Source organism: Odontesthes bonariensis, chromosome 1 (assembly GCF_027942865.1).
Source record: "Odontesthes bonariensis isolate fOdoBon6 chromosome 1, fOdoBon6.hap1, whole genome shotgun sequence".
NCBI classification, from domain to species: domain Eukaryota; kingdom Metazoa; phylum Chordata; class Actinopteri; order Atheriniformes; family Atherinopsidae; genus Odontesthes; species Odontesthes bonariensis.
In genome coordinates this window covers 19744882-19768568 of record NC_134506.1, presented here as the reverse complement: position 1 = coordinate 19768568, position 23687 = coordinate 19744882, and the positions used below count along the sequence as shown (strand labels likewise).

At 41.3% G+C, this 23687-nt stretch overlaps 2 protein-coding genes across 4 annotated transcripts; one reads left to right on the top strand and one right to left on the bottom strand.

Moving 5' to 3' along the window:
• dpep1 (dipeptidase 1) lies at window positions 1-7570 on the top strand. 3 transcript variants are annotated; one of them, XM_075453870.1, is made up of 10 exons: window positions 1-179; window positions 379-505; window positions 1771-1903; window positions 1998-2148; window positions 3236-3305; window positions 3946-4122; window positions 5333-5417; window positions 5538-5613; window positions 5971-6106; window positions 7314-7570. In XM_075453870.1, exons 1-10 carry the CDS (start codon window positions 52-54, stop codon window positions 7488-7490), a joined length of 1260 nt encoding a protein of 419 aa, XP_075309985.1. In that variant the 5' UTR covers window positions 1-51; the 3' UTR covers window positions 7491-7570. The 3 variants fall into 3 exon arrangements, with proteins under 3 accessions (XP_075309985.1, XP_075310063.1, XP_075309914.1); XM_075453948.1 differs by having other exon boundaries at window positions 5971-6132; window positions 7337-7570; XM_075453799.1 differs by having other exon boundaries at window positions 5971-6135; window positions 7319-7570.
• A 1294-nt stretch (window positions 7571-8864) lies between these two features.
• Window positions 8865-22962, bottom strand: slc22a31 (solute carrier family 22 member 31). The gene is made up of 9 exons (XM_075453693.1): window positions 22508-22962; window positions 16561-16664; window positions 16292-16446; window positions 11669-11837; window positions 10944-11089; window positions 10569-10677; window positions 10140-10354; window positions 9543-9654; window positions 8865-9415 (listed from the first exon to the last, which is right to left on the bottom strand). Exons 1-9 carry the CDS (start codon window positions 22937-22939, stop codon window positions 8977-8979), a joined length of 1881 nt encoding a protein of 626 aa, XP_075309808.1. The 5' UTR covers window positions 22940-22962; the 3' UTR covers window positions 8865-8976.
• Window positions 22963-23687: the final 725 nt, after the last annotated feature.

The following is a 23687-nucleotide window of genomic DNA, read 5'->3' as shown; positions in this document are numbered from 1 at the left end:
TCAGCAGTTATTTGGATTTGGGTTATTGTGTATTTATCTGAAGTTAAAGAAATGCTAACCAAGGTTATCCCGGCTTCATGTTTGGCACTGTGGATCAGTTCCTGTGCCATTGCTTTGGCTCAGGACCCGAACATGACCAGAGCTCTACAGCTGATGTCTGAGACACCGCTCATTGATGGGTAAGTGAAAATACCTTTAAAGGCTGTTTGTCGTGTGAACAAGAACAGCAGTGAGCATGTTAGGTTCAGCAGGAAAGCCCCCCAGTTCAAGAAAAATATCTAGTAATTGTCCAGAAAAAAAAACCATCTTTACTCTCTGTAGTCAAATCACAGTTGATGATGCAAGTTTTAAGAAAAAGCTTTTTATTTTTCTTTCCAGCCATAATGACTTGCCGTGGCAGCTTCGAAAACAGTTCAACAACGAGCTCAACAAAGTGGATCTTCATACCCTGTCAACAACACACACCAACATCCCTAAGATCAAGCAGGGGCGGCTTGGCGCACAGGTACATGCAGAACAGAAAGTACTGAAAAAAATCAAAGGGAGCCATTCTATCAAGGCCAGTGCAATTGTTTCTAAAGACAGTGTTGCATTGCATCAAGATTGATGCATTTTGTTGCAACCTTATCGAGGTTTGACATGTCTGCCAAAATGTTTTTTCTTTATTTTTGCTCTTTGAAAACAATACAGGAGGAATCTGCTAATCTCAAATTAAAGCAAGCTGCTACTGCTGAGTGTTGAGAATATTAAACTTGTAAAAGAGGACGTATTATTGTCAGCACATAATATCTGACTACCCTTGGCTCCATCATAGATTAACACTTCATAAACAAAACATATAAAGTGTTTTTTGAAGGGCTTGTTTTACTGAGCCTCTGATTGTGGTCCTTAAGATGCTTTTACAGCTTGACTAAAGTCCACCAGTATCTAAATGAAAAAGATATACCTCTTTCTATATAAGGTCTCAAATATCATTGAATATCACTGTAAGAAAAGCAGTGAGATTGACAGAATAGTCTGAAGATCTGCCAGACAGGATTTTGCCTTTCCTTACAGAATATGGAGAAAGGTACAATTTCTGCAGTATTTAAAGGACCCAAAAGTACAACATACTACGTCACTCTAAAATGGCAGATGTTTGGAGCCACCAACAGACTTTAATAGCTGGCTGCCTGGCCAAGCTGTGTAGCTGAGGGCAAAGATCAGGGTCAGCTGTGTAACCAGCAAGGCGGTGGACACTATGAATAAAATGAATTCCTTTATGGAAGTGGAAGAATTTTACAGAACAACTATCAGTGAAAACACTGCTAATCAGGCCTTTTATGGCAGAGACGAGTTGTTCTTTATTGAAAGACAAATGATTTCCCAAAAGAAGCAGTAAAAAAAACATCATCTCATGAACTCCACCCCTACAGCCAGAATAGAGAGAAAGAGGAAAGCAGAAAAATATACACCAATCCTTGTGTGAAAACGTTTTCCGGAGTGCGCAGGAGATCAGGCTTGGGCGAAGATTAACATTTTAGCTGGACAAAAACCCAAAGGTGCAATGTCAAGAAAAACTGTGAAAGTTTAGCCGTTAATCAACCAGTCTGCTACTGAAATCGCTGTGCACTCATGCTCCCTATCCAATTAAATACATTTTTAAACAGGTTGAGGAAAATGTGAAAAACCTGAAAAGGGCCTAAAATCCACTGTTGCTGCTTTAAAAACTTTGACGAGATGCTGTTTTGGTGCTGATATTTCACCCATTGTCTTGTGCTTTTCTCTCAGTTCTGGTCAGCTTATGTACCCTGTGATACCCAGTACAAAGATGCTGTTAGACAAACACTGGAGCAGATAGATGTGGTTCACAGGATGTGTCAGAAATACCCAGAAACCTTCATGTTTGCCACCAGTAGCCAAGGTGAGAGGAATAATTCAATCCATTCAAACATCTGTGTTCATACCTGCCTCTGTTTGCCTGCTCTGTCACAAATGTACCTTATGTACCTGCACAGAAATCAAGCATGCATTCAGCATGAATAAGACAGCCAGTCTAATTGGGGTGGAGGGTGGTCACTCCCTCGACAGCAGCCTGGGTACCCTGCGCACCATGTACCACCTGGGTGTGCGCTACCTCACCATCACACACTCCTGCAACACACCTTGGTAAGATTCAAGTTTTAATCACAGAAATACATATAAGTTTACTCCTAGTTATTAAAAGGTAAAGTCTCAATTCCTAACTTTTGAGGAATGGAGAATTGCTTTCTACAGTATGTTTGGCTGAAAAGTTGCTCGGCACCGTTAATCAGTGACTGAAATAGTTTTATTCATATGTGTATGAAATATTCTTTGCTGCTCAAATTATAAGAACTCCAGAGTAGGTTATTTTATTACTTGAGATTTTGTTTTAATTATCGGCAGCTAAACGTAGTGGGATAAAAAGCACAGAGGCGAGTGAAATGAAGATTGTCAAGTTGAAGTACTTCAGATTTGTAAAACAAATTCTACAAATACTTTATTGGCATGGCGCTTTATCACTGGATAATGTCTCCAGTAAAAGTGCATGCACAAAATACAAGTGCAGTACGGGAAGAGATGTTTTACATGGACGGGAACTTAACTCGGGCTCATTGTCACACATTGTGAAAAAATAAAAGGCTCAGCTTTTGAATATATTAACCAAACTGTCATTTTTAGTTAGGTCTGTGTAGTGCATTATTATCAGTTTTGGTAGTTGTGTGGAGAGTACGGGGGATTCCAGCATTCCTAATGTGCCGACATATCAGATTCTCTGAGTAGTTAAAGTAGGCTCTGACATGTTCTGCCTGATCAAATTTACTATAGACACCTTATCAATTGCATCCAGCCTGCCTTAATAATTGCTCCTATGCAACTAAATAATTCTTTCAAGGTATTTGTGGACATACATTTTATCGCTGGCTAGATTATGATTGGAGGCAACTTAATTGTGCACATATATATGTTATTTCTATTAGTGATATTATAAGGGTTTCACATGTCTTAATCTGGCTTTCTGTGTGAGTTCATAACATGAAAATATAGTGTGGGCACTTTTAATGGATTTGTAGGATCACTTTGCAAAGTTGAACGTATGACGTTTGAGTCACCAAATGTATTTGTGACTAAAGTTTTCGAGAACACTTAAACTGAGTTTGTTGCATAGAAACCCTCTGCCCTCTGGTTGTTCTAACCAGGTTCATTCATGTTGCAACATTTTATTTCTTGCCAGGGCGGACAACTGGCTTGTCGACACTGGATCAGAACCATCTCAGCACAATGGTCTGTCTCCTTTTGGCAAGGTCAGTGGTGCTAACAGGAATAGGCAAATTATGTTACAAAGTAAGATGTTACAGATTAGTCTGAAAAATAATGCATGCAGGTATTTAACATTTCATTGCTTGTGTAAATATTTTTTGGCCGTTGTTATCGTGAAAGAATGTATTTGTATTTGTGCTTTGTTCATTCTGTGAGATAATATTTTCCCATAAAAAGTATTATTAGTTACTTTTTTTTAACTGTTTTGGAAAGCAGAATGGAAACAATTATATTGCACGTTGTTGGATATTTATGTTGTAAGAAGGTCAGCTACAGAGACTTAATTTGTCAAACGCCTATATTATGGAATAACATGAACATAAACCCAAGTTTAGCAAGATCGAATGTGAGCAGACACAATTCTGGGCTGGGGTGAATGGAGTTGAACAGCAATTAGCATTTGATGATCAGGGAAGTGCATGACGCTGAGCCCGATCTGCTAATGCAATCACATCTTCTTCACCATAGATTTAATGCCTTTCTTGATGATGATGAGCAGAAAAAAACTATAATATATAATATGGATGCTGTCACAGCAAAAAGTTTAGACACAGCTTAATGGCTCTGAAAACAATTTTAATTGATGATTACTACAATAATCATCACAGTTCTTTTCTAAAACAGCAACTGATTGTTGAAATGAACCGTCTGGGGATGCTGATCGACCTGGCTCATGTTACTGAAAAAGTGATGAACCAGGTGCTGGACATGTCTAAGGCTCCGGTTATCTTCAGCCACTCATCCGCATACAGTGTCTGTCCACACAAGAGGAACGTTCCAGATGACGTTCTCGTCAGAGTGGTGAGTCTGTGAGTCAGGAGTGGAAGAGGAAGCCGTGATTACCACACTGAACACTAAAAACTGTATTTAGATGGTTTTCCTAAAGATTACCTGGAGTGCAAATAGGATTTTCCAACTTTTTTTGCGTCCAACTAGTGTTTTACTTTCCCGAAGATGCGGGAAGACGAGATGTTCAAAAGTAATTTTTTAAATCACAGACGTGTTCATGTTGCAGAAAAACTGACTCCTGCGCATTATATTTTATGACAGTATTATATTATTGCTTTCTAATTTGCATTTCACTTCTGTAGCTGATCAAGATGATGCTACTTGTCAATTAGTTTACATGGCTTCAGTTGGTGTTGCATGAATGACCCAATCTTGGAACCAGACCTTAGGGAAACAACATTAACCTGATATGTTGTGAGATGGTTAAAAGGGGGAGAAAAGAACAAAACAAATTCAATGGCACAAATTCTTTACTTTAAAAAAAAAAAAAAGATGGATAATATTTTCTGCTTGGGATTAAAACCGATAAAACATGTTCTTTGGCCAAACCTTTGCCCCACAGTTTATCTTTAGTGGTTTAATTTAGAACAATTTATTGTATTTTACCACTATCAATACTTAAATTTCAACCTGAAGTCTTTACTACTGTAAGGATGTCAAAATCTGTTGTGAAATGATAGTGGAGCTGAAGTTTGAATTTGAATAAAGTTTAAATAAAAGTTTGTGCAAAAGCAATACATATCAATATATAGCCTGACCGAGTAGAACAACCAGTTTCCTGAAGCTGTAAAGTGCTTTAAAAGTACAACCAGCTGCTTGTTACCTCAGAAAACAAACCCATAAATGCTTTTTAATGACTCCACAATTTCCTTCGGGATCAATAAAATATTCATCTATCAGATCCCAAGTTGTATCATGGGAAACTGTTGAACTCATGTGTTATGGCAATTACCAGATTAAAGTCAAAAAATGAAAAGAGAAATAGTGCGAAGCATTGTATTATATAAACCAGATGGTGTGTTCTCCATTAGAAAAGTTCAACATCCTTTGTAAATGCATTTCCTACATCACATCTTTCCCAGTTACTCCTCTGCACTTTCACTCACTGTAGAGTTTCCTGCCCAACAAAGCAGAAAGGACAACTTCCTTCCACCCAAAATAAATCATAGATTCTCCATCACTAAGTGTTTCTCTGTCATCAAACATATGTCTGTCTCTCCAGAATCAAACCAAAGGAATTGTGATGGTGAACTTCTACAATGATTATGTAACCTGTAGCAGGACAGCCACTCTTTCCGATGTTGCTGGTAAATAACTGCTATGACCGTAACTGCTGCTGTAAAGATGTTGAAGATTAACATTTATCATTCTCTTAAAATCCACTGTGTCTCATCACTTTATTCTCACGTTTACTGCTTTCTTTGCAGATCACTTTGACCACATAAAGAAAGTGGGCGGGGCAGGTATCATTGGTTTTGGTGGAGATTATGATGGAGTTACCAGGTAAGTTTCCATTATTAACTTATGGAAATAAGCTTCTTGTTAAAAACAATGTGATCCCACATGAACACAGTATTGAAATAACATGTAATAGCAGTAATTAAGTTGTATGATGGCCTCACACGAACGTGATGAGGCATGTTAAATGTGTGTTAAACTCTCGAAAGATAGCAAAGATAGTAAATGTTGTTGTTTCTCCTTTGGCCACTAATATTTAACCTGATCTGACAGACATTTGATGTGAAATAAAGGTTTACGTGGCTTGGAAAGTCACAACACAGAAGAGCTGGGACGAAAGACAAAAAGACACTTGGAAATGCTTGGAAGTAAAATCCTTGTGCGCGCATGTCATCCTCTTAGACTACCTGTGGGTTTGGAGGATGTGTCAAAGGTGCCCAATCTGGTGGCTGAACTACTGAGGCGAGGATGGACTGACGAGGAAGTGAAAGCTGCCCTTGGAAATAACTTGCTCCGCGTTATGGAAGAGGTCGAGAGGGTGAGAAAAAAAAAAAAGAGAGAGAACCAGTGTCATATGAGATGTATCGTAAAGAACGGAGAGAAAATAAAGTAAACTTACGGATGTGTAATGGTAGAGATGACTATGTGAAAAATACTGTACACTGATTATAGCAATGTAGCCCGTAACCTTTGGCTGACATACTTTGGAAAACAGAATTTGGCAGACATGAATCATCTATCTACATACAAATTTAGTATTTAAGTCACAAGCAAAAGTTATATGAGATGATCAATCTATGAAGTAAAAGTCAACAGCTAGTCTGGCTCTGTTCAAAGGCAAGAAAAAAATGGCACCTCGAAATCTTTGTACAAATGATACTATTTAAATGCAGGTGAGCTTTAGAAATAATGGCAGCCTGATTGGATATCCCTTGGAAAGAGCCAGGCCGGCTGTTTCACCGTTTCAAGGCTTTGTATCAAGCCAGGCTGACCATGTTGGGGTTCCAGCTTCATAGTTACCATATTTGAACATTAAAGTGGTAAAAACCTTCTTATCCAACTATATGCAAGGCAGTGCATTTCCCGGGACAGTGGACTGCTCTTTGAGATCAAAAATCAGATGGCGCTCTCTAACAAATCTCCACCCCCTTATAGAAGTTACTTGGAAACTAGCACAAGGTATAACTCGGACATGCAAAAGAATACTATCGAACCGTGACATGAGAAATGAAGTGACAACGCATTTTAATCCTCTCTCAAGCTGAACACATGTCCGTTTGCACAAGAGGATGCTGGTCTTCTTATGTCTTGATGGTCAAGATCTGCATTAACATAGTAAAATGTTTATGGTCGGGTGGTGTGGATTGGCTTCCATAATTTGGCAAGTAAGTGTGGGTATTAAAAAACCCAGTAAGACACACTCGGAGTCAGTCTCTTTAGAGGTGGATAAAGTCACATACATTCAGATATGCTTTTATTCTAACACTAATACATGATCTAAATGTCTCTTTACAGCATAAATAGTAACCCAGTGTTAAGATTTTGTGCATTCATAGTTACTTTGCAATGGGGAAACACTGGCAAACGTCCCAGCATGGTTCTTATATACTTAAACCCCTCTTTTTTTCTTTTGTTTTACTGGAGCTTTAACACAACGTCAACCGATCCGAATGGATCTTTTAACTCTGGCGGTGAAGAAATATGTGAAAGGACACGTTTGTCACAGAGCTGTCTTTGTATTTCAGGTCAGTGGCACTATGACTGGGATGCCAGATGATGTTCCGATTCCCTACGATGAGGTGAAGAACCCGTGCAGGACTAGCGTTGGTTACCCCGACGCCGGAGCCATTCATTCGCTCAGCACAGTGGCCCTTCTGCTTGCACTGGCTCTCCAGGCCTGTATCTCATCAGCAGTTTATTAGGCTGCTTATCAGTACAACTGACTATGTCAATGTTTAAACAAAATGGCAAAATAATCTGAAAACTTTAGTAATATTTTAAACATCTTGTTTTTTTTCCTGTCAGTTTAAGCGAGTTGTACATATTGCCTTCAGTGAAGTGACCGGAAACCAGTGGCTTGCACTGTTGGACGAGATAATGTTAATGTCCCTTGTTAGATAATGGGAATAATAAAGCCACATAAGTGAAATCTGAATGAACAAACAGCACTCCTGAGTTTTGGTATAGACGTATTTATGAAAGCACAGCACCACCTAGTGTTCTCAGCAAGGCACAACAAGACTGTGCTTCTAAAACCTACATCTATGGATCAAGTTTCTAGATAAGAAAAAAAATGGACTTGATTTAGTGCTGTAAGCTGTCGGTATAATGTTCAAGTAAGAAAATAAAGGCAACATTTCTTTGCCAGCCAGACACAGCTGGAGCAACTGTGCGACCTTTTGTACATAAGCACCTTTGATTGTGCAGTGAATATCAAGGCATGAACTCTGACTGCCGCAGCACAAACACTTCTTCAAGGGTCTGAAAGCATGTTTTCTCATAACTTCACACATAAAGGCCAAACTTTTAAAGAAAAACAGTTCCAGTAACAATATTGGAAGATGTGGAAACTTAAACGTCCTCACTGCTCAGCATTAAATATCAGAGACCCATTATATTCTCAAATTCATAAATATTAAACTCACTTCAGTTACCAATGGTCATCTGAAAAATTACAGCATCAATGTTGTCATATGTCAGTGGTTAAAATAGCTCTTAATTCATCTGCTTCTTTCAAGATTTGGGAAGAAAACAACAAAGTTTAAAAATAGATTGGGTAACCTTAGTGGTTTAGGGAGGGGGAAACTTACCAACCAGTGACACATTTCTACACAGATCCCATCCCAGCATGTATTTAAACATTTGTATTAGCAAGGTTCGTTGGTGGCACAACAAAACATTAACAATACAAGAGAAACATCTTTTCATGTCATGATATTCTGTGACGCTCTTGTGAATCCTGGTGACACTCGGGCTCCTCCCACATAACCAGCAGCAGCCTGACACGACTGAGATTTTACAAGTCATAACCGACAAGTAATCGGCTACTGGATCATTTTAGGGTGTTTAAACACGCTGGACAAAGGATTTTACAGTTCAACAGCAAAGTTTAGCATTCACTAAAAAAACTTCAGCTTGCGGCACAATACCTGAATTCGTGTGAGAAAATGCCCCGACAGAATGTAAGAAGAGGAGACAGATTTGTTGCAGAACATTGTCAGGTGGAGCCATTGCTCTAAAGTGCACTGTGTCCAAGCTGAAGTCAGTTCTTCAGCTGAGAAATGAACAGCTGGTGACTTTTTTTTTTTTTTTTTTTTTTTTAATGAAGACTGATGGCAGACTGAGGTATTTTTTTAGAAGGATAAGGGATCATTCAAGTCTGTTTAGAGGAGGAGAGTGGTGTTAAAGTTACAATATGACCTCTCTCTGTGACTCTCGCTCCTGTGAGTCACTGTCTGACAGCAGCGGGGGATGAGCTGGTGCAGCGATCCTGTAAGGCAAACTATCTTTTGTTAACATCTTCCTGGTGGCAGAAACCAGGCGGGCGTAGTTATCGGGGTTGTAGTCCGACAAAGGGGGCCGCGTGCACAGCAAAGGCAGGTTGTCCCTGTCGGGCCGGGACAGAAAGAGAGGCGGCCGGCGCTGGCTCTCGCCCTCCTTCAAGGAGTCTGGAAGCGACTTGCGTTTGCTCTCAGGTAGGAGCATTATGCACAGAACAGAGAGGACGGCAAAGGAGGCGAAGATGACGTGGTGCAGGAAGTAGCCGCCGTTATTCTGGAGCTCCATGAGGGAGGAGGCGGCCATACCAACGCATCCTGCTGCCATCACCAGGCCGAAGCAGCCACCTCTGACGGAGGGATGGAAAACTAAAGTTATCAAACTGCAGCATTTAAACAACACCAGTTGTCAACTAAATCCATGAAAATAGTGAAATATTAACCGAGAGGCTCATCACGTCAGTCAGGAACACTCACCGAACCACAGTTGGCATCACCTCACAGGCGAAGAAGGCACTGAGCATGGCGAGAGCCTGAGAGAACAGCAAACCCACCACAGAGAGCACTAACACCAGACCACCTTGGAGGTCTGACACACAGAAAGGACAATCATTTTCTGTGCAACCAAAAAAAAAAATGAAAGAAATAAAACAACAACAGAGACTGAACTCTTTCTGGCCGTGGCCTAAAACATGAATTGTTATCTGAAAATCAGCATACCACAGATTTTCCTGGAAAAGAGGAAACAGATCAAGTAACAACACAGTCAGCTGTGACCCTGATGATGAGAAAATAATTTACAAGTCTGTAACAAAGATCTGCGCCGCATCATGATTTCAAATAACAATATGTAGAAATGTAAACAGAAATAAAGAGGGGATTGCTGACTGGTCAAATCAGCATTTCTTAGAAGATCATGTGAAATATGCACAACTTCAAAAAACGTCAAGAAATGTGTTGAGTTCCTTGTGAAAAAACTATTGGTCGTCATTTCCTGATGTCAGCTTTTACCTTTGGAGACAGTTGTTGCCACCTGAGGCAAAAAACAGAGAAGTAAATAAGATGTTAACGTACACTGTGTGAGGGCCAGCAGCAGCAGCGATGACAGTCCAGTGATGATGGCGGAGAGCAGAAGCATCCCGCGCCGACCAAAGTGATTGACGGACAAACAGATGAAGATGCAGGCCAGTGCTCCCGTTATCGCTCGCAGGAAGTAGCCAAAGTAGAATTTAGTGGAGTAAATATGCAGGTTTCTGGTGAAGCAGTACTGGATGCCTGTCCCAATGAACCTGGAGGGTAAATGAGAGAAGGCTTCACATACACGTTGAAACAAAAAGCTGCTGTATGGGCACGCACTTTACACACAACCAGAAGCAATTGAAACTCAGTTGATTTGTCTGTATCTCACTGTCAACTCTAAAACTCTGTAGGGAAATGGCGGAGGAAGGAGAATTTGTCCTGCGGATTTCAGGGCAGAGGAGTTAATAGAGAACAAAAACTCACAGAGTGAAGCTGAGAATGAGACAGTTCTTCCAGATGACACGAGTCCGACGCAGCTCCAGAACTGAATAGTACCTCGGATGACAGTCCAACCCGTGTGCTGAATCTATCTCTACAAAAACAAAAACAAAACAACGGGTTGAATGACAAAAACAATGAGTTACAAAAACCATCGAGAATAAAACAGCATATAATGAAGCCAGAGTTAAGACAGAATATCCTCTTCAAACACTACACGCTGCAACATTAAACTTGGATCTCTACTGCAGGTCAAACAGGTCAATGAGATGGCTCAAAAAGTTGTAGTGTGAAAGATGAAATGAATCCTTTGATAGCTATAGTGTGTGCGTGTTAATACACAAGCTTATGCGTGTGCACCTGACAGCAGAGTTTCACCGGGGTAGATCTCATCTTGCAGGCAAACACCGTTTCTGGTGGCAAATTCCTGAAGGCTCCTCTTCGCCTGAGGAATCTGATCTGTGGCGAGCAGCCAGCGAGGAGACTCAGGAAACACTGACGCACAGCTGTGGAAACAACTCTGTTGTCATATCTCAGGAGGATAAGAGCTGTCTCACAGCAACAGTGAGTAAATGCAGAAAATGTCTTTATTTTTTGTCCTGTAAATTAGTTTTAATAAAGTATAAAGTCTTGGGAAGATAAAGGGAAAAAGTGTCTCGTTAATATCACTTAATCGCTGGCGCGTTGACTTTAGAAAACCCATTTCTTTAAATATTCATAAAAGTATCCGTGGCTGAGAACTGATTATGGTAACACCAGAGAGGAAGTCATGCAAGTTCCCAGTCGTTTGATTCTCTGAGGGTTCGACATATGAACGTTTGAGAGAGAGTTATTGCTCCGTGTGGCTCAGGTCTGTCGGGTCAAAGCAGTGTTAGTCGCAATGAGACTTCCTGGATTAATGAACAAGTTTGGGAGAAGTTCACTGGTATTTTCCGGGTAGGATTTATTCACACAGTTACATGTGGGGCTTGTTAGAACTCCAAACTGCAGACAGACACATCAAGCTGTGGGTGAGACCGGTATGCAGAACACCGCTGGAAACTACCAACAGCACATTTGGCTTCACACACTGCCACCTGACTCACCACCAATAGGAGAGCAGCAGCAACAGGGGCAACGTGGCCACAGCCTGGAGAACGGGCCAATTGCGGCACACGACAGCGATGCCTGGCAACAGCAGCTCCGCCGACACAGCGAAGAAGCCGCCGACCATGGCAGCCATGAGACGATGGGGAGGGTCACACAGCTCCAACCCTGAGACAGCGATGGGAGCAGAGGGAGGTCACACAGGTTACACCAGACCAGAACTGACGCAGAACAAATACGTTTGAGCGGAGCCGATCCATTTCCTGTCACCACACTCGTTTCTTCACACATAAAATCACTGACTGCAGTTTTGAGCGAGTCGTTCCGACTTCATGTCACTACAGGTCATTTATTTGCAAACACTGATGAGGGCACTTGTTTCACACATAGTAAATTTAAAAAGTTTACATCCAATCCTCCAAAAGAACAATCTACCAGGGCAGAGTCTTATCGAGTCTTCCACTTTGAAAGTCAAATTTGTGAATCTAATATTTGCACACATTAGGAAACAGACATGTGGGTTAAGATTAGTCTAACCTCACTCACAATCTCCTCTGGATGGCAAAAGACTGGGCACCCTGCATGGTTGGTACATCGTAACTATAGCTTATAAATGCTTTTTGTAACCAGACAAAAAAAAAACAAAAAAAACTTTCAGTTCTTGGTTAGGGAATTACCTTCAATTCGTCTTGCAAAAGCCTTCCACCTCTGGGAGATTATCAAGCCGCCTATGCACTGGTATTTGAAGACCTGTCAACCTGATCTTTTGATAAAGTTTAAGTCAAGCGCTGATGTTCGTGGCTAAACCTTCAGCCTCTTGTCCATTGAGGATTTCCTGGTGCGTTTGAGATCATTACTCAACTGTAAAGGCTGTCCACTTATTATCTTTAGCTTTTCCACAGTGTGATGCTTGTTTTCAGAATGTAATGGTATTTAATTGAATCTCTTATCCCCTTTTGACTGCACCCTTTTTTTCCTCAAAATATATCTGATGTCATATGCGTGTGTGCATCCCTAATTCAAATTATTAGTGTTAGGCTGCTGCTGGTTTATTTCTATGATTGTCTTTTTGTCCTTGTCTGTTCAGAATAAACATGTAACAGAAGAACATAATGACAAGTTCAGCTTCAGCTGTCCTCACACTTAAACCAACCATGAAAATAGCAGCTCCTTAGCTTTTAAGCCTTAATGTAGAGATCCTTCTGTACTGCTCACAGGCCTGGAGACTGTGGAAGTGAGTTTTGCAGGTTCCACCGTGAGTTTCTTTTTTCCTTTGTTGTCTTTTCATTTTATTCACTAGCTTTGGAGACACAATTCTACATGTCTGAAAACATGCAAATATCAAGTTAAATGGGCTAAATTCAGCTGCTACAGAGCTCTGAACCTAAAGAACTAGGGTCAACTTGTTTGGGAGTCTGTCGTGCTGTCCGTGTTTCAACTGAACTTTTCCCTCATTCCCTACCAGTTTTGATTCTCCTTCCTGTCGGGTGGGGTGTGGTTGGGATTTGGGTGGGGGGGATGGGGGGTAATGAAGAGCTCACTTCCTGCTCACATCCCAGCGTTCAGTCCTGTCCTGCAATTGTTTTCTGACCTTTTTGGAGAAGCAGCGCTGGCAAGACCTCACTGAGAGGCTTTTCCCTCAGCCGTCCATCTCACCCTGCTAATCATCATCCTGGCCAAAAATTTTAAAACCTCATCTGGACTCAATCAGACCCTCACCTCGCAGGAATGTGGGAGTATGTTAAATGCAGCATTCTGGAACACCCTCCTCCAACTCGGACTCTAAATGCTATTCCATTACCATGCAGCCCCACTCGTTTTAAACACGCCATATTTATCATCGTAGAATATGTATCACTGGAGTCAAGAGGTACCAGCTTTGGTATGAGTATGTATCTTTTATGTTAGCAGAGCAGTTGAAGCAAAGAATTGTCATCCAGTTTCTGTGGCTAGTTTCTAAAGTGCTTTAAAAAGCCCCCTAACGAGTCCTAACCCCATCCTACATTCATTTATAGTGTAATCTTCCAGGATAAAACATCATCTTGGGATTTGATCAGATGATCCTCAAAATTCAACAACAGTTTGAAACTGTACATTTAATGAAAGAAAAAAGTAAACAGTAATTAATTCTACAAAGAAGTCGTGTGGATGGTTGAAATAGTACTTAATAATAATATTTTTTGGACTCAGTGAGCAAAGCTACGCTTGGAGGAGTAACACTTAGGAGGATTGATCATTGCTCCGGGCTTGTGTAGCAGGCAGAAATTCAAAGAAAATTTCTCCCCTAGAAGGAAGAACAGATTCAGATAAATACCAGCAAACTCTGGAGGCAAAAATCACATCATCTGAACAAAAGCAAAAGATTAAAAAAAAAAAAAAAAAAAGCAGATGACTTCTGATACAGGATAGTGATCCTGAACACAATGTGTTCTTAAGGTGTACAACCAAGTTCTGTCGTTGCTTTCACTGTCACCAGAAAATCTTAGAACGTGGGATGCTCAAATCACACCAAGCTTTATTGGTTTTTAGCAACTCAGTTGGATCCTGTTAATGCCTTTTGGGCCGATTCAACGAGTGGTCATTGGGGGGTCTGACAGAAAGAGAGATCATCTGACACCTGATTTGCTGTTCAGAACAGTGAGTGCACTCAGTAGAGTGTTAATGTGGTGTTAATTGTAATTTGTTATCAATGCATGAAGCTCAAATGCTTGATAATACCATTCATGTACAGAACAATCCATGAGATATGTTTAAAATGAGGTCAAAGGTTTTTGAGTCTGAACATGTTAAAACACACCAAACTGAGCAAAGAACTGTGGAGACACAGAACTGGTTTGTTGCACAGGAGCCCGAAGACTTGCAAAAACATTTGATATCTTAATTATTAGAGTTGTCAAGTGCTGTACAGCTGAACATCAGGTATGAAGAGATCACCCAAGAATGTATGTTCTGTACATCAACTGCATGGTTTTGGAGTCTTAATGTATTTAACCGTTCGTTAGTCTGATGGATGGATATAATCTGATAAAAGTAATTGGATTATTCTTTATGCTGTCAGTGACTGAATGATGCAAGCCTCGCAGAAAACATCTTTGTGAAGAGGTCAAGAGATTACTGGTTGATTACAGATCATCTCCAAATATTGTGTGGTTTCATTTCTGAAGCCTCTAAGCTGAACAACAGTGGCACTAACGAATCAACCAACGTTTATACTGGAGGAGTACATTTACTATAAAGCTCGGTAGAGATACCTTTAGAGCAGAGGTCTTCAACATGGGGTCCGCGACCCCCAGGGGGTCCGCGGAGGTACTGCAGGGGGGTCGCGAAATCTTTGGTTATACGATTTTTTTTTAATTAAAAAAAAAAAAAAAAAAATTTTTTTTTTTCAAACAGTTTTTTCTCACAAATTGTGTGCAAACGTGTGCCATCTGAGGATTCATTGTCCCATCTACATGCATGTTTAAAGATAAAATCTGTGGATTATTTGAATAGCTCAGTGTTGTATGCAAGATGTTTGTTTATAAATGGCAGTGGCACGGCCACCCTGTACCTTGCACATGTTTAAAATAAAAACATGAATATATTAACCTGTGTATTATTTGAATAGCTTAGTATTGAATGTACAATAACAGAGTAGCTATGTTGATACACGGCACTAGGCCCCGTTAAATATAAAACACAATTGTATGCCATATAAATAGTAGGGGGGTCCCTGCTCCAACTCTCCATCAGTTTGGGGGTCCCTGGCCTGAAAAACGTTGAAGACCCCTGCTTTAGAGGGTAAAACTATATATTAGTCACTTGCAAGTCATTGAAAACAATACTTCAAAGCGGCTTTGAACTGACTCCAGCACGAAAAGAATCAAGTCTAAATTCAGTTATTTAGGTCTCCTGAAGGGAAGATGAGATAACACAGATACGCTGGATTTCTAATTTGTTTCTATAAGGACCCAACGGTATGCAGTCTTATCTGTTATAGATAAGATTGAACAAGTTAACACGGTGCACAGATGCCTGTGTGGGGCATATTTTTCACCATTTATCTCACAACCTTAAAGTTCATTTTTGTTTACATTCCCTGTGTAAAGCATTAAAAGCATACATGGAACATTGGATTCCACGCTGGGAATCACAAGGCTGTGAGTTATCTCATTAACGTTATGCAACCTTTCCATACCATTTGATTTTCTGAGAGAATAAAGATAAACATCGTCAGTCTTTGTATAAAAAAACGCAACAGCTGCAGAATAAAAGATAAGTCTGAAGGAACCAATGATCAAAAAGTCAATGAGACAGATATACTGAAGCCATGTCTTAAAGAGCATGTTGATGTCATTACACAGCATACAGTAAAGATCATGTGTCACTTATTATTCACCGTCTGGTCTCTGGTTTTGCTCATTTTTTTTCTCTTTAAAATCAGATTTGTGTTGCTTCGTTATGCATTTTTTATGCACTAATTGAAAAAGTTCTGGAACAAATCAAAAAGCAAAGTACATCTAAATGACTAAAGCAAAACGCAGGAGTCCAAAAATGCTCTCTTGACCAGCCAACCTCACCCTGCCAACAAATATCTTTACTAACTACAGCCGCAGGAGGCTTCGGTGCGGGAAAATACGTACTGGAAATGTACGAGGACACAAACACCCCGGCGAGCATGGCGCCTTGACAGAGACGCATCAGCAGAAACACCACCGAACTGCTGGACAGACACACGGCCACCCCGAAGAGACTGGACAAATTTATGGAGAGGAGGAAGCCTCGTCGACGACCCAACCTGAAAACACACACCAGGGAAAGGACGAGGTCCCAAAATGTTAGAATGCTGATTCATGTCTTCAAGAGTTTTTGTTTTCATTTAACAAGGAAGACTTTGGGGATTATTACTCACCAGTCACATAATGTACCAACAAAGACATATCCCAAAATCCATCCCGTCATGAAGCAGATATGCTGCACGGGGATCTTCCAGTAGTCACTGCAAACCAGGTTCCACTGCAGAAGAAGAAGAAAAGAAGTGCACTGACACACCGGCCATCTGAAACAAAACTCAGGACGCACAGAAAGGTCGAGCGATGGTGGTTTTTCAGCGCAGGGAAGGTTGATGACCGATATGTAAAGCTGCTATATGACATGACTGAAGATCTTAAATGAACACTTATTTACCACCCTCGTGTCTGCATCAGCTAAACTTCATTCTAAAGTTGAAAAATAAATAAATAAAAAAAATGTTAAAAGTCTGCACAAATATCTACAGGTGAGTTTCACAGCAGCCACAACGACAGAGCTGCCTGCGTTCATTTCCCTGCAGCCTTTTATCAAATAACCCGCAGTCCATCTACCGTTTCCCACCAGCTCCAGAGTGAACGGCGAGTGAAATGAAGTCCGACCGTAGCAGTTCAACTTCCAGAGCGTTCACTATGAGCTGCCGTTGTGGTAAAAGGGAAGACTTCATGCCATTTTCAGCTGACCTTTGTAGTGCCGTGTCCCTTGTACACAGAGAGCTTTTGGGGGTATCATGTACTGTAGCCGATGGAATATTCAAAGTCTTCATAATTTTACGTAGAGGAATATTATTGTGATTTTTTCTTTGCCCATCTTCACTTTTAGGACCCTCCCTCTCTGATGCGCTCTTATCATACCCAATCACATGCTGTAAGTAAGACACTGTGATTTCTGACATCTTGTTTATCTGACATCTTGTTTATCCTTTGTGCTCAAGCCACTCGTCAATACTCATGTACGTAGGAATTACGTACGTGAGTATTACGTACTCATGTATGTAGGAGCCCAGCGACTCCTTCTGAAAACACAAGTATTGTATTCTAAAAAGTCTCGGTAATTGCCTAAAACAGTTGGCCGGAGCCTATTTTGGCAGAGTGCTGGTGTTCACTGTAATGAAAGAACATGGCTTCTTATTAGTCTTACGGATTTGAATCACTCACAACATCAACAGCAAGTGTCCAGCTTCACAGCAGCTGCTCCTCAACATCTTATGGCACAGCATCTCAAAGCTGTTTATTTCTTTATAGATTCATCACATTCAGGACTCGATGATCCACCTCAACAATATGTCCAGTCTTAGGAAATCAACCACTATGAATGAAAGCCAGGAGCTAACCGGAATGAAGGAAATCAAAATAAAATCTGGCAGTGTGCTTCAGAAAAAAGCAGCAACCAAATACACACACCAGACAACCTTTCAGTGAAGGGAAAACATCTCAAAAGATGCTGTATTAGTTAACGTGTGTGTGCTCAAACTCTTAAAAAGCACGTGAACAAATAGTCACAAACACGCTGCCCTCTGAAAGTGACTGTGCAACATGCAGAAAACAGCGGGCGAACTGTGACAGAGCTCTCTGTGAGGAAGCAAGAATGCAGATCATGTCTTTCTTTATCGAGTTAAGATGCCTGCTGACATCTTTATTACATTAGAACAGAGTAGTTTCCAGCAGTTCTACGCTGGGTTGGTACCAGCCATTGCATGCTAGAAAATTATTCCACACTTTCTCTTCACATCCTCTTGTTTGCCGTGTGAAGTATTGAATTGAAATCAATGTTTTACAGAGACACACGGCTACTTCGGATTAAATTCGAAAACAAAAACCACTCCTTCTGATTGGTGTACTGGTGGTCATTTTGAGAAAGTTTCCTTCTTGTCCAATTTGGTCCTGAAAAGAATGCAGAGACGCAAGTTTTCGGCTATTCACTTATTGTTACTACTAGAGTACTATTGTCATGATGTGTCTTTGCAACAGGTGGTGACAGAGTGCAGAAAGATACCATTTAAAGCACAGGTTCTTACCTTAAGTCAAAAGGCTCGTATTAAAGTGGAAAATGGTTAGGTTAAAGGACTTGACTGAAAATGAGTGAAAATGTAGGCGATGTTCAAAGGAAAAAACATTAGATTATCTTTAAACACTTTAAAGGATTATGAGAAAGTCTGGCTCAGGACTTTGGCACAGAGCAGTAACATGACACTTTGCTGGAAGGGTTTTTACTTGGAAAAAGTGCACGGCTTGACCAAAACAGGTTTAAAAGCAGCAGTGTGTTAGATTTAGGGACATCCAGTGACAAAGTTTCAGACTGCAACCAGATGAATAAAATTGGCCCCCTCTTTCAAAAGTGTAGGAGAAACTACGACCAAGAAAAAAAAAAAAAACTCACTCTTAAGAAAGTTACAATTACCCAGTGACTGTCATTCTCAGCCTGTTCAGCACTACTGAAGAATGTTGATTGGATTAGAGTGAATTTTCCACATATAGATCACCCAATCTATATGTGGAAAATTGTAAAACTGAATCCACTTCAAAGACAATACTCTACTGTGCTTCAGTTGATGAATGTCAGACAAAGTTAGAAATAAATATCAATCAACACGCGGTGAACCTCAACCTTTTCAAGGGACTTCTGGAAGTTTGGATCCTCGGATCCTTGGATTTCCACAGCTGGAATTCAGCACTGATTAGAGACATAAAAACAGGTCATGCAGTTGTGGCCTGTGGAAATGTGAGGGGACAAAAAAGACAAAACTAAACTAAACATAAAAGAAAAGCCGAGCAAGAGAAGGAGCGGTCGCGTGCGGATTTCTACCGACATCAGCTCTCTGGAGATGAAAACTAACCAAACAACACTGATCTGGACAAGTAAGCAGTGCAGGACAACTACACTTGAAGAGCGTCTGTTATTTTGCTTGATCAACACCATTGTGCTCTGTTCGGTTTTTCCGCTGTTCAAGCTTTCCTTTGTCGTTGTGAATGACATCATGGGCAGCGGAAGCTGTTGTTCGAGATGGAGGTGTTCAGGGTCTCAGGAAGGAACACCAAGGTTTCAGACTTCCCAGCGCCACAGTTTATCACAGAGGGAGGAACAGACAATGATCTGAGAACGAGTTGAGGGTCAATTACGCATAATGACTGTGTGCTGCTCGTCAGGCCTCGCTGTCCTCCGCAGCTGCTCACGCTCACAACTGAGGGCCACGAGTGTTTTGATCTTCGTTGCGAAGTGACGCACACAGATGGATGAGGTGCGAGAGTTCACGCTGGAAAAGGTTTTTTTCTCAGAGCCCGATGTTAATATTTGCAGACTGGGATGGATCATCGAGTGGCTCAACTGAAAAGAAGATAAAGACGGCTGCTTGTTTATACATGTTGCACAACAACAGGCTGAGAGGAAGCACGGTGCCTGCGTGCACACACTGGTTGTGGTACACGAGAGACCTCTGATGGGATCTGAATGCAGACCCCACGACCCTTCCTCTTGTCACAAGCCAATCCTCAGAATCAATAGAAGGCATCAATACAGAATTCATAGAACTCTGCAGATATGCCGAACCAGCCCCTCGGTTCTGAATATTTCTTGCAATCTTTTAAAGTGGTGTTAAGCAATAGCTCTGAAGGTGTTTCAAAGTTTTTCTTTGGACATTGGCTGCTTTTGTCCTCTCATTATCAGTCCAATCGTTCTGATCATTCTCAGAAAATGTCTTTTTGTTCGGTTTGACACATAAAAGACAATTTAGCAACGAACCAATTCTAAACTGTACCTTCAGACACTTTGTCACGGCCTTTTGCAAAGACACAAAATGGGTTCCAATTCCTTAAGTTCCATCTCCTAAAAATCACAAAGATAACACAATTAGACCGACATAAAAGACTAATTTTGAGCGAACAAGATGATTCCCAGAGAGCTGTTTGTCCGAAAACTTAGATTTTTTTTGCATGGTGTGCAGTGCGCCCCTTCAAAGCTTTCGGAAACTGAACAAGTGGAGGACAAAAGAAGTGGCAGGGCTAAAAATCAATCTAATTTAATGGAATCCAATTAAATAATACTTGATTATCGGGGGCTTTCTACACATGCGTCCACTGGAATGAGATTCAGATTTTGACGTCGTGGACGACAACTTTGAGTACGATGGACGTCCTTACCGGAGTGAATGAGCTGTGCTGCAGCGGTGCACGTCGATGAAGTCATCCCAGTAGACGCATTATGTAGAAAGCCCCCATAAGCCCTCCCGATAGCCCCCAATAACAACAACACGGCAACTCTGAACTAACAGTGCAATAGTACGTGTTCATTCATTCATTTATCTTAAAGTATTGGTGAAATAAAGACAGATAATGCCTTATTTAGAGGCTGTATTGTCTCTGCCCTGTTCTCTCCCGTTATATGGATATATCTCGAGTGATCTAAATATCTTCCGAAGGACACCGACTTTCACCAAACTGTTATTGGTGAGTAGATGAACGTATTTCATGCCAGAGATAAGGTCCAGGTTTAAGAAAAAAAGGAACTTCCCTTTTAAAGACAGGGTTTTGCTGTAGGTGGATAGTAAAATAAAGAAAATTATTCTAAAAAAATAAAAAATAAAGAAAAAATACCCAGACAAACATTTAGTAAATTATAGTATAGCAGAGTGGGAGGGTTGAAATCTTCAGAGATCGCCAGGAATGGATTGGGAAATTGTTTTTGTAGTATCTCAACAATTTAGCTGATGATGTCAGAGTCAGCAGGTAACACAGTTGAACCCTCGGAAAGCAACATAGACAGAAACCTGCAGCCAACAGTTCAATATCTGGAGTGCAGAGATGCTCAGGGACATGTCCAAGATTACATAATCCGTTGTGGACAAACTCTAATCCCTCCCTCGTCAGTCTTTGTCTGCCCATATAGTCTTAAATCTTAGCTAAGAAGTTGTTGCGATAGCCATGTCTCAGTGAGACGCATAAAGCTGCCTTCCTGATATTCCTGCTATATCCTTAGCCTAGCTCCAATCTCATAAAGTGGTCTGCCAGTGATCTCATTTTTTCCCATGACCAGAAAAGGGGAAGAAACGGTTTAAACTTCTTTCTCCTTTGTCTCCGTTTTGTTCCTGCTCTGCACCCTAGACGCATTCCCTTTAACTTACATAGATTTGGAGTCTCATTCCTGGCATTAATTGGGCTTTGGGCAGCTCAATCAGCTGCTCACACATGCAAACAACTTTACCAATGCATCATAACAGATGTGAAAAAGTTACAAGCAGATATCACCCCATTGGAACCGCAGCCGAACCAGCAGAGAAAATGTTTTTAAAAACAATCTGGATTTTCAAAGGAAAAAAGCTCATTAGAAAATCTTAAGAAGATCAAATATGTCAAGAGCTGACAGAGGCCTGGCACAGGACCCGTGTGTTGATCCATCTACTGGCAGCCAACATCTAAAGAAAAACTCTGGTAGATCCTTCAAGAAGCCTGGAGAACTATTCCTGAACACAAACTGAAAGAAATGAGAAGAAAGCTCGTCTGAGAGGGTTCAGGCTGTGTGAATGAACAAAGGTGCCCATACCAAAACATCCACTTTCAAACTCATTCAGATTGCGCACTCTTATTTCTTGCCTCATAGTTCATACAATACATTTCAACGTATGCCTGATTGGACTGCAAACTGTGGCTCTGAGAGCAGAGTGCCACGTGACTGATAAGTGAGCGCGAGCAGAGCAACAACGGAGTTACAGCACTTCAGACGGAGTCAATTGACTGAAAGCCGCGAGCAGACGTCTTCACGACACACGAGACAGAAGTGGAGCTCTGCAGCAACCATCTTGGAGCAAGGTTAAACAATTGAATTAGCGAAGTTACACAACCTAAAGAAGAAAGTTGGACAAAGAACAGCTGTTTCAAACCCACAAAAGTGAGACTTAATAGGAAAGGGAATGCAATTAAAATACACAACTGGACTAAAACATGCTTCTTAATGCAACGCCCTCTTTTTATTTTTTTTTTTGGGGGGTGGGGGGGAAAATCAGTGAATCCTTCACTTCTCAGATTAAATGACAACCCCAGCACTGATCAGACTCCTACCTCAGTGACAAAGTTGCTCTGGAGGCCCGCCACGTTGGAGTACTCCCACCCCCTGGTGCAGGGCACCATCTCCCGCGGCACTTTGGCCGACAGCTCGGAGGTGTTGGAGGGGTACTTGAAAAGCTCACAGTGGCTGAGGCCGGAGCCGTTCACCCATGGGATGGTGAGGTTGAGGTACCCCTGTTTGGAGAAGTTGCTCAGGAGGAAACTGGAAGGCAGGAGCTTCGGGTCTGGTTTGCAGTGGTACGACTCCGGGATCATGGTGAAGAAGACGTCGCTGAAGAGGTTCAGCATGACCGCGAAGGTGGGGAACCAGCTGAACAACACCACCACTCGGTTGTAGCGGCCGTAGCCGCCGGCGAGGTGGGATATCTTCGCCTCATAATCCATCAGAGGACGGGAGCTGGCCGCGGCGGACACCCCTGTGGCCATGACGCAGAGTGAGCTCTCCCGGCAGCTGCGTGCGTTGATCAGCAGCAGGTAGGCAGGGGGGGCGGGGCCTGCGGGTCACACGGCACGAGGTCTGAGGGTCAGCCTATCCTATACCTGCCCGGTTGAGTCATTTGTGGGAGTCCCCCCCGAGTGTCACTTTTTTCTTTTCTCAAAACAGTGTCGCAATGACCGAAAACGGAGCCGTCAGTGTTCCTGTCTGTGACCCAGCTGGCACTGATCACAAATGCATCTCAATTCTGATTAAAAAAAATGTACATAAACATCATGTTTTACATCAGAATAGAATCAACCCTAATTTAAACACACCTGCTTTAATTGATACTCATCATTTCCTGCTGCAAACCCATAAAGGTTTGGGGGCTTCAGTTTGAATAATTAACCTCCAACCCGGAGACACGACGACTTTTAGAGCATGGAGTGGGCACGCAAGCATTAAACACTTCATTTTTGACGACACAGCACATTTAATTTCTCAACTTTACACCAAAATGGCCTCTTATTTTCCATCCTTGACACAAAATCACAATTCACAATGACTTCCAAAAACTCCAAGACAGCAGGGTAGGGTGGAACATGTTTTATATATATTATTTCCATTTGATTGATGCGGCTGTCTGTGTGGAGATTGTGGACTCTGGCTTTTTTTTTTTTTAATCTAAAAAAAAAAAAAAAAAACAAACAAGAAAACTCAACAAGTCACCAAGTTACAAGGAAAACCTGTGGAAAT